General features: G+C 35.4%; 1 protein-coding gene and 1 non-coding gene across 3 annotated transcripts in view; both read left to right on the top strand.

Moving 5' to 3' along the window:
* Window positions 1-19,693, top strand: part of LOC125059153 (lachesin-like) — a 135,418-nt gene that overhangs the window by 103,620 nt on the left and 12,105 nt on the right. For both annotated transcript variants that reach the window (XM_047663436.1, XM_047663435.1), the window contains exons 3-5: window positions 11,306-11,439; window positions 17,161-17,238; window positions 18,403-18,535. In XM_047663436.1, coding sequence (XP_047519392.1) covers window positions 11,306-11,439; window positions 17,161-17,238; window positions 18,403-18,535 — 345 coding nt within the window. The remainder of the gene's footprint in view (window positions 1-11,305; window positions 11,440-17,160; window positions 17,239-18,402; window positions 18,536-19,693) is intronic.
* LOC125059467 lies at window positions 18,950-19,068 on the top strand. The gene has a single exon (XR_007118672.1). It is a non-coding gene; the product is annotated as a 5S ribosomal RNA (ribosomal RNA).

Genomic DNA, 19,693 nt, shown 5'->3' with positions numbered 1-19,693 from the left:
CGCATGAGACTGAGTGAGACCGACTGCGCTGCTAAAGCCATGAAAATTACTTGAAAAATTATTATTATTCAAAAAGGGCAAGCAAAAGCCGTTTAATATTTTGAAGAAAAATGAAGAGTACCAACAAAGCATTTCACCGTTTTGGTACGTTGGATTTTGTTGGTGATGTAGATGAAGAAGAACGTGTATTCAACATAATACAAAAATTTATCTGTGATGTTTACAATTTTCCTGGAATACTTGATGTAGATGCTGCCAGACTACAGTTGTTTATCATTTACATACATAGTATCTGATATAAATGAAGAATTCAATCGAAAGAATTTAAGAAACTTCGATGCCAGTAACTTACCACCTTGTAAAAGTGAGCTTTGGCAACAGTTTCGACGGGCTAGCTTTGGAACAATGCAAGTATGAAGATGATAAATATTTTCAACCCCGAAAACAATGTCTGGACACTACAAGATGGTAAATATGATTTTCATTGGTTCGATGGAGATCAATTACCGGGTTTTGTCAGTGAGTCGCTGGAAGAACAATCAGGTAAATTATTTTCGTTTCTCATATTATTTGTATCTTTTTAGTTTTTTCAGACCTTCATTGTTTAACTTGTTTTTTACAGAGGAAGAAAATAAGGATAATGCTGATGATGACGATCACGATTTAGATATTCAATTTCAAGATTGATATTTGATGATGATGATAATGAAGATTAAAAGCCACATATTTCTTATATTGAAGAATTAATATGTTTCCACTTTGTTTCCAAATTTCCAATAAATAATTAATTAAAAAAATTGCTGCTATTTAAATATAAGTGGTATTTTTAAAAAATATTTTTTAGTTCTAATTAATAAATTGAAAAAAAAAAAAAAAAATGTCGGCTAACTTTAGTATTATTTATTATGTGTCAATTTTTTTCTTATTTTTGTTGCTATAATTTACTTGTCAACAAAAGTTCTAAAAATTATAAAATATCTGTTCAAGTAATTTTCATGGCTTTAACAGCGCAGTCGGTCTCACTCAGTCTCATGCGCGTAGATAATGCTCTCTCACTCATAGAGATATTAAAATTTAGTTTAGGGGATGATTGGCCCCTTGGATCGGTCTGTCTTCTTGTCAAAGCTTTTAAAATAGTTGTCGGATGAACATATATAAAAATGGAGCGTCAGAATTTACGTGAAGTTGACTAATTATTTTGAGACCCTTAAAGCGTCTGTTAAGCAATATGGCCGACGGAAAGTGTCTGGGAGTATTGACAATTTATTTTTAACTATACACTCGAAAACATATATAAAAATCAGCCATGAGAATTTACGTGAAGTAAGTAATGTTTTTGTGTACCTTGATTACCTGATACCTGGAAATTGGCCGTTTGACCAAGCTAGCAGGTAGGCATACGATCATAGTACATACTAACACTACCCAATCGTCCACATTTCATCCGTCAGAAAATACGTGACGTCTGGCGGCCCTGGGATCTTGCTCTAATGTGGATGTGTGATGTGTGCATGCCAACATGCACCACTAACTTCATTCTGTTAATTTTGTGTCACGGTGTGCGCGCATCGTAAAATTTCACTCTCATAAATTTTTCATAACACGCCTAAAGAAGTATAACTTCAAAAACTATAGGTAACTAAAAGAAAAAACTATTTGCTAAACATAAATATCTGTTAATACAATCTGTATCAGATGAGCGTGACAGTGACAATTGTCCACTAACAAAGACTAAAGATGGACCGAAATAGCTGAGAGCCTCTTAAAACCCTACTCACTGTAACCATCGCTTGAGTTTATGAAAAGCTTAGGAAGAAATAACATTGAAGTCCTTCGCAAGTGTACTTAAGTAAACATAACATTACTGATTTATATAAGGTTCAACTGATACAGGCTTATTGCGCTTCTTTAAAAAATATTTATTGGATTTAATCCATTCTAAAAAAAAAAAACAAAAGTCTTTCTTCAATAACAAGTTACATTTTTAACAGATATTGGAGCCCCTGAACTAAGTCTAGGGAGACCTGTACATCAGGGTACTCCGCTCTTCCAATGGTATAACGAAATAGTAACTTAACAATTTTTGAAACTATAATACTATATTATAAAGAAAAACAGAAATCTAAGACTAATTACAAAACTAAGGATATAGGTTTACATTCGTACGCACCAGAATGATAATCTTAAGAAAGGGATGGATGGGATGGGAGGAGGATGGAGGGTGGTAGTGTAAAATAGTGTAAATAGTGCAATGAGGAAATCTAGGCTATCAGAGCTCTCATAATACAACATATAGAAGTAGCTGAAGATTGAAGTAATAATATTGATTTTAAAAATGGAGGGTTACAAAAAAAAAACTTTTTTTTAAATCACAACTTTAGGGTTTATTACTTATATATAGGTATAAAAAATTGTTTACCTCTTATTTGCAACACACACAGTACAGTCAGACCGTTTCAAAGGAGGTTACACACACTGTCACTAGAATTTTTGTATAAAAATCTAATAATCTGTATTCAAATATTTTTCAGAAGATACAAAGTATTTAAGATGTTGTAACATGTCTTACGAAGTGACAAAAGCTGGCCTACCTCGCCTATTAAGAAAATTATCGGCTAGCCGCTACAACAGTGTTTCCCACCCTTTCTTGTGTCATTCCCATTAGGTTTAGGAAGAAATTGTTAACAAAACACGGTAAACTTTCAAAACATATAATGAAAAAAAAGGATTGTGTTTATGAAACCACGGTAAAAGTGAAACATTTTTTCACATTATTGACATTTAACTAAAAAAAATTGGAATAATATTCCATTAAGGGTATAAAAATCGCTTTATCAATCTTAATTTTATACTAGGAAAATTGGAATGATAATGGGAAATAATAAAAGTCTCCAACTAATATTTTTATTGAACTCTGTGTCTTACAGTCTTAGAGAGTACGACATACAATATACATAATACTTAACAATTATTTAGATTATATTATGTACACATATTAAATAATAGTTTATACACTACACGGTCAGCTGCTGCGAACTATAGGCGCCGCCATATTGGCATTGGCTGCTATGACGAGCGCCTTTTACTTTATCCCTACTCCGCGGCCGACCGTCACGCGACATGCAACACACATACGAAAAAGTTTGAGACGATGTAATAAAAGTTTCACTTTAATAAAATTTATATTACAAATAATTTTAATTAATTTTCGAATAACCACCCCTTAACAATCAAATTGCCGCCCTGTGGGGCGTGGGCCCCACGTTGGTAAACACTAGTCTAGAGTGTCAACCACTAGATGTGTGAATATATATCTACCGTCGAAAACATATCGTAATCTCAAACAATACTGCATTGCTTTTTAAATACACGTTGATGTTAGCTTGTTAATGTTTTTTGTTATTCTGTTTGTCCCCAAATAGAATACCAAATTACGCGATTAGCACGAACAAAGGTGAGTTGATTAAGAAATTATTTGGGACGGGGACAATATCTCGTGTAATGCGGGACAGCCGGGGCCTTAATTTTAAGGGTCGACCTGAGTGAAATAGAGATGTGCTAATCATTGTGACGTATACGTCCGTACGTATACGAACGATAAACGTCGCTGAACTTTAAAAAAAGTATGAAAGAATTTTTAAATGTTTTTAAACTGATAATTCAGCGTTGAGGTGTTTAGCTGTTAGGTCTTTTACATAAAATGGTCCCCAAATCTAAAAATCGTTTTTTTTTATAATAGGGGGGCAAACGAGCTTGCGGGAAAAAGGGCAGTCTTTTGAGGGAGGAGTATACTCGATTTTTGAACATATTATGCGTGAACTTTTATATTGCTGATTCGGTGCCATTAATATTAGCCAGATAGTTTGTCACTGCCGTCGTACATTTGGATTTTATTGAAAAGTCAGAGTGCAAGTCCAGCGTAGGCGCCGATCACAGAGCAAATAAACTCAACGATCGAACGCTATACTGATAAGTTGACTTTGACACATTGACAATTTACAACCTGTATGAAGTCTATGATATTTCGTGGTTTTGCCATTCTAATAAAACAAATGACAACGTAATAAGAGATACATTATTTCTGACATATATAATGGAGGAAAGACAAGATGGCGGATTACTTTTTTAAACATATAATAGTTTTTTTAACTGTTTATTCAGCGTTGAGGGGCTTAAACCAAACTGGCGTAACTTCTAAATAAATTCACAGTACCAGAGACATCCCTACTCAGTAAAAGTTGGAACAAATTAGGGTTGACACCTATTTTTGCGAGTTTAGTAATTTTAAAGTACTTAGTGACGGTTGAATCCGAACAACTTTTTAAAACTTTTTTAATTAACACCATTTTTGATCATTTATTTAATCTTACGATTTTTCTACAAGTTGCGTAGCTAAGCTTGTGGTAGCGGTAGTAGTACGAACGTCAAACCCTGAATCGCGCTAACAAACTTATTCTGACCGCTGGAGATGTATACAACTTCTCGATCTAAGCCACTAGGGCCTTGGGGCCAAGTAAGTGCTTAGACTAGGTCATGCACAATTGTAATGGTTTATTTGTTATAAAGTTAATAATAAATAAATAAGTAGCGCTATAACCTTTTTAGGTCTGGGCCTCAGATTTATGTATCTGTTTCATGATCATTTGTCAATCTAATAAGCAAGTAGGTCAGTCGTCGCCGTTTTCGATCTAAGGCAGGCCGGTTTTCTCACGATGTTTTCCTTCACCGTTCGAATGAATGTTAAATGTGCATATAGAAAGAAAGTCCATGGTGAACAGCCAGGGTTCGAACCTACGACCTCAGGGATGAGTCGCACGCTGAAACCACACCAACATTACTGAGTAAACTTAATAAGGCAAATGCGACGTCGTAATACACACTTAATAAAACAAAATGTTTAAAAAATTTGAACTACCTACATCTTAACTATAAAAATATATATACTAAACTTGTGAAAAAATATCTCGCATTGGTCAAATGAAACATTTCTCGTAAAAAGAAAATATTATATAAAAAAAAAATATTAAAAAAATTCTGTTGTCGTTACGCTGGCCTTTTCAGAATTGGTACGCTCTAAACCGATTGCTTCGGAATACTTCAATAGGCAGCTGGTTCCACAATCTACATAGTGATGGTGCACGGCAAAAACTGCCTTAAGAAACGCTCAATTGTGGAACGACGGACGTCGAAGTGATACGGATGGTATTTTGTATTCTGCCATGACGTCCGATGCATGGCAAATACATTATAAAAATTCGTCTATGAGATGGGATACATGTTTGTGTGTCCTCAGCCTTAAAAGCTGTATGTAACATTATATTTATGGGAAACTTAAATTAAGGAGCAGCTATTTTAGCTGCGGAGACAACCCTTAATTGAAGGTTCTATTGCTACACATGCATATTGCTAACCATTAGTAACACTTACGTCCAGTAAGTGTCAAATGTCTGGTTAAGTGTAAATTGAATTGCATGATCAAAGGGCAGCTAGCCCTTTGATCAACACGTTTGTGAAATTTGCAACAAAAACTAATTCATTTTTTCGCACGATTGTACACTTACTTTGGAACTAAATATAGCCTATAAAGCATAATGTAGAAATAATTTTTAAAATCGTTCTGTATGGAATTTTTTACAAACAAAAACAACATCTTATCCACTCTTAGTGGATCTTATCCACTGAAATATTTCCGAACCAATTCGACTTAAGGTCCTTCAAGAAAAGAGCGTACCAATTCTTAAAAGGCCGGCAACGCACTAGCGAGCCCTCTGGCATTGAGAGTGTCCATGGGCGGCGGAATCACTTACCATCAGGTGAGCCTCCTGCCCGTTTGCCTCCTGTTCTATGAAAAAATCTTTCTTTATAATTTCGTACGATTGGACATTTTATACTTTGGAAATATAACTAGCCTATGTTATTATGGCATGACGTCATATATTGGTAAAATAATGTTTCAATTCGATCCGTTATGAATTTAATCCTTTCAAACGAATACAAATGTTTTTTAGAATATTATGATAGACGAAGCATTTGTAGTATTTTAGACATAGACATAACATTTATTACAAACAAAAACACACACGCATAAACACACAAAATAACAATAATCAAAGAGAAAAATAAAAAATAGAGAGAATATCAAAAACATTAAAAATATTTAGATAAATAAAATGTTCAATAGTTTCAATTGCTAGAATAAAAACTGCCTTCAGCAACTTTAGACAAACAGATTATTAAGGAACTCAGTCTTATTGCTCGGTATTAACTATAATTCTTATTACTTATGTATTTTTCTATCGAAGCAAAAACACAATATAACGAAATAGTTAAAAGAATACACTAACACTGATTTATTTCTTATGAATACGGCGGCATACGCGGTGCGTGAATGGAACTTTGGGGATCAAATAAATAGCCTAATAAATACGAACAAGAAAAATACACTATAAATTAATTAGACTTAACTAAGGCTTCATATGAGGAATGAACAGCTTATATCTCGAAGCCCCGCAGTTACACTGATTATTATGTCGCTAACAGGGTTCAAGTGACACGCGCGATTTGCTTACACAACTAACAAATGTATGGACTATAACATGCACTTATGACCGTGTCGGGTTGTATGTAAATGTTGACAAGAGTTTATTGCCAGTTCTTCTCTTCCGTTCTACGTCCTTGATTTGAGAACTACGTCCTTTGTTAAAGACTTCAAGGAATAAATAAAAAGTACTCGAATTCGTCCAGCCACCTTCGAGTTTTCTATTCGGTTTTATTTACCAAATTCGCATCCATAAACTCATAATATATTGATTGATTAATTTTTACCCTCAAATCTCTAAATAAATTAAAATTGCAAGGGTACCTTTTAAAGGTATTGCTTGGACAACCTGTGATGGGCTCCATAAATTTAAGATAGATGTAATATGTTTATGGTATAAAATATGTTTTCTCACTGATGGTTTAATCTATTTTTATATTAAAGTAGTTCAGGCACCAAGGTTAAACCCCTTAGGTTATATTGTAATTTGGTTATATGTAATATTTAACAAAAAAAATCTACTACGAAGCTACTGAAATCATATGTTCTGACATGTATGTCGAGTCTGGTGCAACCACTACAGAAATGAAAAATTTGCTTACTGCGAACGGCGTCACTATTCCGCTTGAATATGATAACGTGTAATACCAGCGTAAATAAAAGACTTTCATATGCTCTAACAGTGAAATGAAGTTACAAACTAAAGATTAGCCTCATTTTAAATGTAGTGGAATTCCTACAATTTCAAAAGCGTATTCACTATTCAACATCTGACCCTTTTATCGCGTCATTCAGCCAAATTGCTAGACTTAAATAGCAATTCACATCTCATTTTCTTGCTTTTTATAATAAAATGTGTATCTGTCTGGTATAAGGCTTTTAATTTAAATTATTTTATTGGGGCAGATTTAAAAGTTCAAGTTCAGAGCTTGAGTAATTTTGCTACGCAAAACTGGAAATGCAATTAATTGAATCGCAGACGCCGCGTCGTAATTTCCGTAAATGCTTTTAAGCTTTCACGTACGAAGCCTAGTGATGTTTTTATTGAGAATTTGTGTGTTGATTTTTTAACCAATTACATTGTACCATAGGAAAAGTATACACATACCATTTTGGATATCAAATATCTCTTTTTATTAACTAGTAGACTCGGCCAAGCGTTGCTGTGGCTAAGATTTTTGTTATATTACATAGTGTAAACTATTCAAGAGAAACGGCAAGAGATCACTCATCCACCATGCTTTTTGGTGCTTATGCCATTAAATTGTAGCTTATTTGAAACGTTCGTATTTATTTTGATAAGGATATAAATACCTAGGTAGAGCTACAAAGAGCCTTTTCTAGCGGTGGTATTTTAATAAAAATAAAAATAAAAGGACGCTTATTGTGACGTAACTATAAAAGATAAAGATATGCTGCCGCGACATTTTTTATAGATACTGTCCTGAAAATTGATATACATCATGTTATGCTATCATTAATAGTTTTCGCAGCGCACGCGATTGAAGGAAGTTTTTTGTTTATTTTTTTACACCCTTGGTTAGATTATTCAAGTTAGATTATTTAGTTAGCATCCCTAATTTTTTTGACTATGAAACATAGCCTATTTCACTCGAGAATAGTGTAAATCGATCCAGTAGTTTCGGAGCCTATTCATTACAAACAAAAAAAAATCAAATCTTTCTTCTTTATAATACTCGAATTAGTATAGATAACATAACCTACACGGAAATCCTGTCTTCCAAAATTTGGGCCCTGATGTTTTCCTACGCCGGACGAGCCATGTTAATTGGGTATAGAAAAACACCCAAATGCATGGCATCAAACGCAGGTTTAAAGTCAGCCATGTTGTTTGTAATTTACGTATAATTTTTTTTTCTGCGATTATTTGCAATCAGCCCCAAGGCTATGAGCGATTTTTTTCTGTGGTACTGTCATGTGGAGTGACTTCCCGTTGGAAGCATCTACTCATCTTCTGTCTAGAGCTACTGCCGGTCTTCTAGCTCTAGAATATGGTGATGTTTTAGTCGACTCACATACTGTCTAATGGTGAGTTTGCGAACGACGTGTAAATAGAATTATAAAAAAACTTTAGAGGTGTCAAGGGACACCCGGATGGAACGAAATTCCTTTCGATTAATTTATATGTTAATTGGTATCATAACAGTATGATAGATCTTCTCGACACCAATCTTTGCCGACCACCGACACCAACAGGTGTTCTCAGGCGGTCACCCATCCAAGTACTGACGCCCTACATTGCTTAACTTCGGTGATCGGACGAGAACCGGTGTATTACAATAGCAAATAGCAAAAAAGTGTCGTGACAACTTTTCGTAAGAATTTTTTCCTTCTAGCCCCCTTTCACAACGCGCGATAAGGAACTTCGTTCCAAAATATACAACTTGTATACAATTGTCCATCGCGAATGAAGTAAAAATATACAACAAAATAGAACCAGGATAAGGAAACAATTTCCACTTCGTTACACTTACGATGGACCCTTTTAAAGTACCCGAGTTTTTCTATTCCGCTTAAAGCTCGTAATCACTTAAAGCGGTACTAATAAAGTAATGGATTATCGTTGATAATATTTTCAGCAACGTCTCAGGGCGGGTAGGGCTGACGTGTTAATGGATTCCCTGCCGCTGGGGGTACCAACAGTCTCCGTATGAAGACCGACATACGTGGAGCTGCGTGAGCTTTTAATTTGATAAAAAAGTGGTGGGACTAAAAGTTGGTGCGTCCGAAAAGGGGAGGAAACTACTTCTAATGTAGTACGTAATCTTATGTAGCCAAGTTCACATTTCAAGGATCGTCATGCTCGCTTAAATGTCATTGCTTGCGGCGGCGTCCATGCGTCGGGTTGTCTCTCTCCCAAAATATGGCGAGGGTGCCGATGGCTGGCCATGCGTCATACTCGTGAACGGGTGCTACTTGTGGTGACTGATCGTAGTATGATGAATTTGAATTGAATTCGTGTATGCGGTGATGTTAGTTATTTCGACTATGTATTTGCGTGTTGTTCCCACGAGAATTTAGGTGCGTGCTCCTATTTGACCATGCCTCCTGCTGATAGAGGACATATCTTTGTTTTTAATATATTTTATTATTATTGATTACTTAAGATATTAAGTAGAACATGGTGTATTGGTTGCAGCTCCTTACAAACGTCGTGTAAAACAAAACACTTGGCGATTAAAATGAGTGGCGGAGAGTTTATTGCCAGTTCTTCTCTTCCGTTCTACGCCCTTGATTTGAGTACAGGCAGTTAATGTAAATTTTGAAGAATTTAATGTATATTTCATTTTTGACGTTCATATGTATACATTGTGTTACCTATATGAAAAAATGATTTTTTACTTTGACTTTGATTTTGACTAATATACCTAGTCTGCATTAGGTTCGTAGAGCGACAGATAAATGTAAAACCGAAAAGAAAACCCAAAAATTCATGCATAATATCTCATTATGTACCAGTGTGGCATGGTTTACATAGCCTAAACCTTCAGACTTAAAAGTTGCAATATCGTTAAGCCAAAATTCATTAAAACTACCGTGAGCACGAAAGTGTATTAAACTCCATTTCGCATTAATAATATTAGTTTTAACTGGAATTTTGCCTGCATTAGACAAAGGTACCCCACATAGTTTTTGGGTAAGTTATAATAATATCTAATCCCTTATAATCTCGTCTAGTCAAGTCTAGATTCTGAAAGAGTAAACGCGTCCATCTTTTAGTCAAATCGCCACTCATCAAGAGCTTGGTTTCGATGATTAAAGAATCAAATTGGTATCTATAGGTTCTCAGATTTTTTAATCACCCAAATTATAAAAAATGTCAGCCATACATAAATTATATGATTCAACAATAATTCTCAATAAAACTAATAATAAAATAAAATACATTGAAATAAATAACTAAACTTAACATAAACTAAAATATATCATTAAAAGGAGTCCCTTTAGGCAAGGTTCCGAAGATACTGGCAGCGTTCCCCCTTTGAATTGCTAGACTAATTCTTTGTCCGAGGCAGCTGCCAGATCTTCGGTCTCCTGTGATGTCGACTAACCTTTTTGAAATTTCTTTAATTATATGATTTAAATTAATCTCTGCTTAATGTCCTCAGACAGAAACCTCTCTCTCCCCGGTCATTAGCGTCTGAGCATTTTTAGCAAGGAAGCATCTGGAACGCGCTGTCTGTTTTCACTGGTCTGTGTCCAGCGCCTCTCTTCTCTTTTCTTAATAGGGTGCAATTTGAGAACGACGGGTCTTTCACTTGATTCTGTCTTTTGTCTTCTGTGTTAGCAGCCACGATTTGTCTCCAAGTTCTCTCTCTGCGCATTGTATGGCCGAAATATGAAATATTAGCCGATGTGAATGGCACTTGATGTGCCAAGGTCTATTCCAAATCATTCGTGGCCGTAGAGGGCCGTGATACTAACGGCTGATCGCGTGGCTGAATGCGGACAAGGCTACGCTGTTACCGTGCCCCGGGCAATTGCTGGTGGCGCCGTGGGGTTTTAGTGGGTATGCACAGCAGCGAGTACCACATAACCCTTCACCATCAGGAAACCGTGCCGCGTCCATTAGTAATTTTTAAAACTCTTCACTACGCTATATATCTTTAGTCCTTAATACCTGTCAGTCTGTACTCATGAAAAACATTTAATTATATTACTGAGTAACTGTATTATAAATAATTTAAATTAAAAAGTTTTCAGAAATACATGGAAAGTAATTAATTAAGATTCTCTTAATTCCAGGCACAGCGCATTACGGCGAAGACAGTGTCGGCTCATTTCCGTACTTCGAGTACAATGTGCCGCGGAATGTGACCACGGTGGTTGGACAGACCGCCTTTCTACATTGTAGAGTAGAACAACTTGGAGATAAAGCTGTAAGTACTGTAATGTACAAATTTAAATAGGTACTAAAAGTTTGGGGGTTTAATTCAGAAAAACTCACCAGCCCTGCGATTCTGTAACTCACTTTTCGATCTCACACAGCGGTTTTCGCATCGGCGGTCTCTATCAAATCAGTCGTGAAGCAGTCATTTTATGATTTGGCATTCTGAAAAGGGGAACTTGTAGTTTATTGTTTACCAGAGATCTGTATCTGGTATGCCTGATTGACGTCGTTATCAGATGTAAGCGTGCCGGTTACCCTACGATGTTTTTTTGCCGTTCGAGCCAGTATACAAAAACCATTGGTGTTTCGGACGACCTCGGTTGAGACTCATACAAGCACTGTTTTTAATCCGTGCTTACTAAAATAAATAAATCAATCAGTGGCGCTACAACCTTTTTAGGTCTGAGCCTCAGATTTTTGTATCTGTTTCATGATCATTTGTCAACCTAATAGGCAAGTAGGTGATCAGCCTCCTGCCTGACACACGCCGCGGCCTTTTTTTGGGTCTAAGGCAAGCCGGTTTCCTCACGATGATTTTCTTCCCCGTTCAAGCGAATGTTTAATGCGCACATAGAAAGAAAGTCCATTGGTGCACAGCCGAGGATCGAACCTACAACCTCAGGGATGAGAGTCGTACGCTGAAGCCACTTGGCCAACACTGGTCGCCTATTTTTATAATAATCCAAGATATTTTAAGCTTACCTAGAAGTAATTCTGTAGACATATTACCTTGCCAATTGTAAATAAATCAGTAATGACGCTTTAACCAAAGTACTTTTGTCTTTTTTCATCACAGCGTAATCACAATTTGATAGGAAGAGACAAAACAGTACTTGACTTAAACCTTCTTTTGTTTTTTGTTTAGTCGTAAAGAATTGTCTTTATCACATTGAATAAAGTAGACATGTCTACGCAGACAGTAATTCATAATTTCACGTAACAACTATCCTCAGTTAAGCCTAAGAGATCCTTATGACAATGGCGAAACAAATTGTAAGGCTTTATACGTAATTGTTTCGAAGTTCCATTTTCCGGCGTGATGATCCTTTTGTCTCGGTGTATATTATGTTCAAACGTGTGAAATGTATTAGGCTAAAAATCTATTATTCGGTTAAATAAAATATTGCATAGTGCGGCTTTATCGCTACTTACCGAGTCCAGGTAACCCCAAATAAGAGAACACAGAAATATCAAGAAAATTAAAAGTGAAAAAGTGCTTCTAATGAAATTAATAAATTTCATCCGCATCACTTTCTCAAGCCATTTCCTATTGCGAACTGTAGAATGGACTGCCGGTTGGGGTCTTCCGTTTAAAAAAATAGTCTCCCTTCCTTCAAAGGTCGGCAACGCACCCACAAAAATGGGTGTTACGATGTCTACCCTTTTTTGGCGACCCGTAGGCTTGTTTGCCCCCAATGGTATAAAAGAATAATTATAAATTTATATACATATAATAAATATTACATAACTTAAACATTTTCGTTAATAGCTATTTATTTATAATAAAAATTATATGCTCGTTTCAAATCGTGTAACTAAACCAAGAAGATAACCGAGTTTTCGTAACGTAACGCTGTAACGCTGGATCGACAAAGTGCAGTAGAACCTACTGCAGATGAAAGCCATAAATTGCTGGGAGGGACTGCTGGAAGTTTCTCATTTCGGAGGCCAAGACACTTTTTGGGTTGCAGAGTCATCGTAGTAGTAGTAGTAATTAAAAAAATTAGTTAATTAAAATATAGGGGGAAATTCTCATTCATATTGGTTAATAATATTTTGGCATGTTGGACTACCTTTATACATCGTTAAATCATTTCAAATTTTGAAACTTTATTTTTTTTACACTCACGAGTAGTAATTATCATTAAAATAAACTCAGAACAGTAACCTCATTTTAATTATTTGGATTATAACACAAGTAATCACCATCCACTTAGGGACACGAAAAAATACACATTCTTAAATATATTGTAGAGAAATGCACTGAAAATCCGTCGCACTAAGTAGTGTACAATTTTCGTTTAATTAACCCTAATTAAAACGAAACTAGCTGGGACCCGGAAGCGAATAATTGCAAATTCTACTGCTACATACTATTATATACACTATATATTTTGATTAAGACTACAATTTGTAAATTTTAGCTGTGGCGAATAAGCATAGGAATTCAAAGATCTAATTGCAGCACCTGGGTTCGTACTTTGATTCTTTACTTTTTAATGCCATGAGAGTCCCCTTATCCAGTCGTCATTCCTTGTGCTCACGGTTTAGGGATAGAAACTTCAACCATGAACTCTTTCTTCAATTGAGATTCTATTCAGCCCCCTATTTGTATTAATCTTGTGAACTGAAGTGCGATTATTATATTAATTCTTAAAAACCATATACATCTAGTATAAAATCTATTTATCTATTTGGGCGTCCTAGTTCTCGTACCTGGCCCAACTGAGATTTTTATTAAAGAGTTGATTTTGTATATTACAAAAGTAAATTTATTTAATAAATAAGAATCAGTGATTTTTATTTAATTTTTTAAACTATATAAAAATAAATCAGTGGCGCTACAACGTTTTTAGGACTGGGCCTCAGATTTATGTATCTGTTTCATGATTTGTCAATCTAATAAGCAAGTAGGTGATCAGCCTCAAGTGCCTGACAAACGCCGTCGACTTTCTTGGGTATAAAGTAAGCTGGTTTCCGCCCGCTGTTTTCCTTCACCGTCGAGCCAATGTTCAATGCGCACATAAAAAGACAGTACATAAAGTATACCAATGGGTTAGAACCTACGACCTCAGGGAAGAGAGTCGCACGCTGAAGCCACTATGCCAACACTGCTCTTGTTTTTAAACCATATACCTGTTATATATTTATGTCATATTCTTATATAGTTGCGAGATATACAAGTGAGGTCATCCATCCGCAAACATGAACCGTGGTTTTTGGTTACCAGCTATATAGCACGTTTATTCGCAAAATTTTCTCGAGAAATTTTCCGACTTCAACAAATATTATGTTACGTTAGAATTTCCTTTGTTCCATATAAGTTTGGCTTTAAACTTTAACGGGCTGTGAAAGCTCCAACTATGTGAAATGCTGAAAACCTAAGTGTACTCTGCGGTCATTGATAGTTATAATCCTTTCCTTGCCAATAAGCTTATCTCTAGATAAAAGGTATCTTCAAACGCGGCAAAAACTCAGATGGAGTCGAAGGCAATATTATGTGAAAAAAATATATAACAAAAATGTGACAGTTAGCGTAGAAAAGATAAATCATAAAACGGAAAGGGACTATGCTTCTTTTATTATTGGTGTACCAGAAAGTGAATATAAGGTACTCTGTCAACCTGAAAATTGGCCAGTAAATATATAATTTTGTGATTGGGTGTGGTTTCGGAGATCGAACAAAAGTAAAGAAGGGTGGAAGTAAACCAATTTATATATTCTATCAAAACGTAAGGGGGCTTCGGACTAAATTAGTTAACTTTAACGCAAGTGTGTTGACAGCAGAGGCAGACTTGATTGCTGTCACAGAGACAGGCTGTAATAAGTCAATAGCTGATTCTGAGTTGGTTGCAATAGGCTTTACTATACTACGATGTGATCGCGCGGACTGGCTGAATTCACAAGAATTTCATTATTTATAATTAGTTATAAAATGGTTTAGGTTTTTAAGTTTTTACTTGTTATGTTTATATTATGTTTTACGTTAGTTTTCTATTGTATTAGTATTAAGTTACTGTAAAAATAGGAAATAAGGAAATAAATAAATTATCCAAGTTTCGTTATGATAACGCTTTCAAATCCTGATACCATTTTGATTATCCTTTTATTCTCAAGGAATCATTATTACACTAATATATTAAGGCCAAGCAAATAGCTTCGTGCTTGCACAGCCTGTTTAATCCTGCTACAAATATCACCTGTAATATAGCTAAATCCTGCCTGGTTTCTAGTGCAGATGAAAGTACCAGCTCTGTAATGCTAGTGTTCGTCGTAGTTAAGCGTATTGTACCACATCAACCTATATACAATACGACCGATTACAATATTATTACCTATACTTAACATGCGTAGCTCAAGCCGTATAAACAAGTGGCGTAGCACCGTAGCACCGTAGATCAATGGTTCTACGGTGTACGTAACGATATACATAGCTTTAACATGCGGAAATACAGGCAACATTTAGATTTACGGATATTGTAAAACTATTATATTTCATGCCAACAGCGAATTGTATCTTATTTATATGCGCAGAGGCGATGAGAACTTGGAGAAACTGATCGTGGTTGGTACAGAAGGCCAAAGATCAAGTGGCCGTTCACCAACCAGGTGGACCGATAAAGTGAAAGACTCATCGTCCTCAAAATTGTACACTGTCATAAGAAGCGCTGGACCAAAACCGGTGGAAACAGATAGTCTGCTCCAGATGCTTGCTCGCTGACCACGAGGCTCAGACATGAGCTGCCGATAAAAGAGAGAGATATCCTTCTGTCATTAGACGATGTTAGAGTACGTTTTATATTTTTATTTTCCATAAAAATATGTGTTCTGTGTGTAAAACATTGTCACGTTTAGTAAAGTGTGAGCCGAGCTGGTGAGATAGTTCTTTCGCAATATAAACAATTCTACACTGATCTAACAGTTTCAAGACTTTGCTTATCAGACGTGATGGCGCTGATGTACTTTATTCGTTTACTTAGGCACACTTAACATTTAGAAAAATTGAGATACAAAATTGCCTCTTGTTTAATAATTTTGCTAACAAAACATTCAAAATACGAGGAAATTATCAGAATATCCGGACAAAAAACAAATGCATTCCCGGCGGCTGAGATTTCCCGTTCCGGAAGTTTTTGTGGCTTTGAGGCGAATTCCTTGCAAGAAACTTGGAATGTTTTACCAAAGTTGTAATAGTATTTCAGTGCTGGTTATGTTTTTATTGATAACCTGTCAAATTTAGTTGTTTTCATAATATTGGCAATAATGAGATTATTTTATTCAACAAGTAGGTTGCAAAGAAATACCAAAGAAAAATGTGTAAACAGTGCGCAAATGAAAGTTATTTAAGTCTTAAGTATATTTTTTTCAACACTTCTACAACCTTGAAATAGACCGCTGAGAAGCGATTTAGCGACTGTTTTTTTTAAATATATAAGTCTTTATCTTGCAATCAGTCAACTAGACTATGAGCAGATGTGTTGAGAGCTGTTAGGCGTTCAGAGCAACATCTCCATCGAGGCTGCTCCTCTCAAAACTTTGCGACTGTTGACAATACAATTTTTATTTCACTATTGAATTGTATTATGTGTAATAAATACTAATGTTGAATATTGCTAAATTGTTTTATAAATGCCCAAGTTTTGTACCTATAGTAATGCTTTTTGACTAAACTACGACCAAGGTCGTTGAGAATACACCCATATACTCTAACGATGTATGGGTAAGGTAATTTAATGAAGGGTATATTGGGCTAAAGCGTGCCAATCTATACACCGATGTTCATTTGTTAGTGTTCAAATTCTGGCTGTGTAATATATTTTGTGCGCAATTAAAAAAAATTTGACGCTTAGTGGGTGCATTGCCGGCCTTTGAGGGAGGAGTACACTCTAACTTTGAATACTTTTTGGATTAGAAAAGTTATCTCGCACTTGCAATTATATCCCTTCGTTGACCTGTAGTAAGAACAGTTTTGACCGTAATGTATTCACAGGTCTCCTGGATAAGAAAACGGGATCTGCATATTTTAACAGCTGGAATACTCACATACACATCAGACCAGAGATTTCAGGTATTTGAATTTCCTATTATTAAATAATCTGCTGAATTTTAGTATTATTTACTTTTTTTTAACTAACCTTACCTAATCGAATACATCAGATGTGCTGGTTTTGGTGATCAGCGTGTCCTGTGATACATACGGCCTCTTCTAGCTGCTTCCATTATTTTCTAATGTTAGCTTTTCTTGTCCAAGTTGCGCCTCCTATTCTCTTTATATCGTCTGCCTATCTCTTTATTTATCTTCCTCTTTTCCTTTTTCCATCTCATGGTTGCCATTCTGTAATAATTTTAATTAATCCTATCTCTTCTGCTCCTCTGCGATGTCTTAGTGTTACACCAACCATGCTTCTTTACATTCCTCTTTGGCATGTTCTCAAGTTTAAAAGATGTTTCTGACGTAATTTAAATTATTTACTTAGCATTTATTTAATACCATCTTTTGGGCTGATTAAAATTTAAATGTTATCAGAATATAAGATTATCGATACAATAGCGAAATGTTTATATTATATTGCCTAATGGAAGATTTACATAGATGAAGGCTACTACAAAGTCAGTAATTAAAGATTTTAATTTGGATTGATAATTTCGACTTAATTAAATTTGATGTTTGTCCAGAGGCTAAAGGGCCTCTCAAAGCCTTCTTAAATCAGACAGGTTCCAATAAATTTCGCGTAACTCAGTTACTAGTTATTACCATAAGAATAATACCTCTTTTCATTAATTAATCGAGGTCTTAACAATTACATTTAATTATTAAAAAAATGGCCTCAATTATATTTAATGCTTAATTTTTTATAGTTTGTATGTATTTTAAATAGACTTTATTTGTTAAACACACACAATGTCTTACACTCTTGTATTTAAATATTGATTAATACTTAATTAAATTATTTATTATTAATATAGGTATTAATCATCAATTATTTATATTTAGTTAGAACATAATTTGTAATATTTAAATATATAAATATCCTTCTAAACGGCCTCATGAAATTATGAAATTTTTCGGGATTAGGGAATGGTCTAGATTTAAAATCAGTTGACTTTTTACTTTAGACATGTCTCGAGTCAACGTGTGTCTGCTAGTTTAAATATATTTAGTTTCCTTTTCGACAATTTCCTTAATCAACCAACAAAGATAAATTATGGGCTAAATTGAATACTCCTGCAGGTAATCAGACCGGACAAATCGGAGAATTGGACTTTACAAATAAAGTTTCCGCAAGAGAGGGACGGCGGTATCTACGAGTGCCAAGTCAATACTGAACCCAAGATGTCGCTGGCATTTCAATTGAATGTTGTTGGTGAGTGTTTGATCTATTAATGTTTATTCAGTATATAATATTGGAACGAAGTTCCTTATCGCGCGTTGTGAAAGGGGGCTAGACGGAAAAAATTCTTACGAAAAGTTGTCACGACACTTTTTTGCTATTTGCTATTGTAATACACCGGTTCTCGTCCGATCACCGAAGTTAAGCAACGTCGGGCGAGGTCAGTACTTGGATGGGTGACCGCCTGAGAACACCTCGTGATGTTGGCTTTTTTTTGTAGGGATAAGAAATGAAAATTATTTTTGGAATCACTTAACTAAATTAGTCTTGTTGGAACGAAGTTATCGAGCGTTGCGAAAGGGGACTAGACGGAATAAATTAAGACCAAAAGTTGTAACGACACTTTTTGCTATAGTTATTATATTTTACATTTTCGATTTAGCTATCGCCAACGTCCATACCACGTTGAATACACCGGTACTTGTCCGATCACCGAAGTTAAGCAACGTCGGGCGAGGTCTGTACTTGGATGGGTGACCGCCTGGGAACACCTCGTGATGTTGTCTTTTTTTTTGACGTGATAACGTCTTTAAAATCGTTTTAGTCGGGTGACATGTTCAGAAACTTGTGTCACACCAAAACCTCACGAGCGCGATCGCAGGTATAACGAGAGAGAGACGGACCGATCTCCCGTCTCATCTCGAGCGCTGCCAGGCATTCCGTGAATGTATGAAGAAAAATGTATATCATAGTCGAATAAGTAAACTTGTCATTTTACACCCGAAATTTATCATCAAAAGTGTGAATAAAACGATAGATGTAATTTAAAATTTGAAAAAATTGTTATCTTCATTAATTCCTTACTTCCCAAAAACTTATATCACCAATAAGACGTTATCACGTAAACATCTCGATCGTAAACCTACTTTACAAACAACCAATATTTTTTCGTCGTAAGATTGGTGTCGAGAAAATCTATCATACTGTTATGATACCAATTAACATATAAATTAATCGAAAGGAATTTCGTTCCATCCGGGTGTCCCTTGACACCTCTAAAGTTTTTTTGCTATATATTAACAAGCCGCGTCCTAGCTTAGGTCGGTTGGTCTTTTATCACCAATCTGGTGACAATGTGCTTTCATTATTATCCTAATAATATAAAGTATAAGGAGTGCCTAGTGGCTGCAA

Source organism: Pieris napi, chromosome 19 (genome assembly GCF_905475465.1).
Source record: "Pieris napi chromosome 19, ilPieNapi1.2, whole genome shotgun sequence".
In the NCBI taxonomy this organism is placed as follows: domain Eukaryota; kingdom Metazoa; phylum Arthropoda; class Insecta; order Lepidoptera; family Pieridae; genus Pieris; species Pieris napi.
This window is presented reverse-complemented; position numbering and strand designations above follow the sequence as displayed.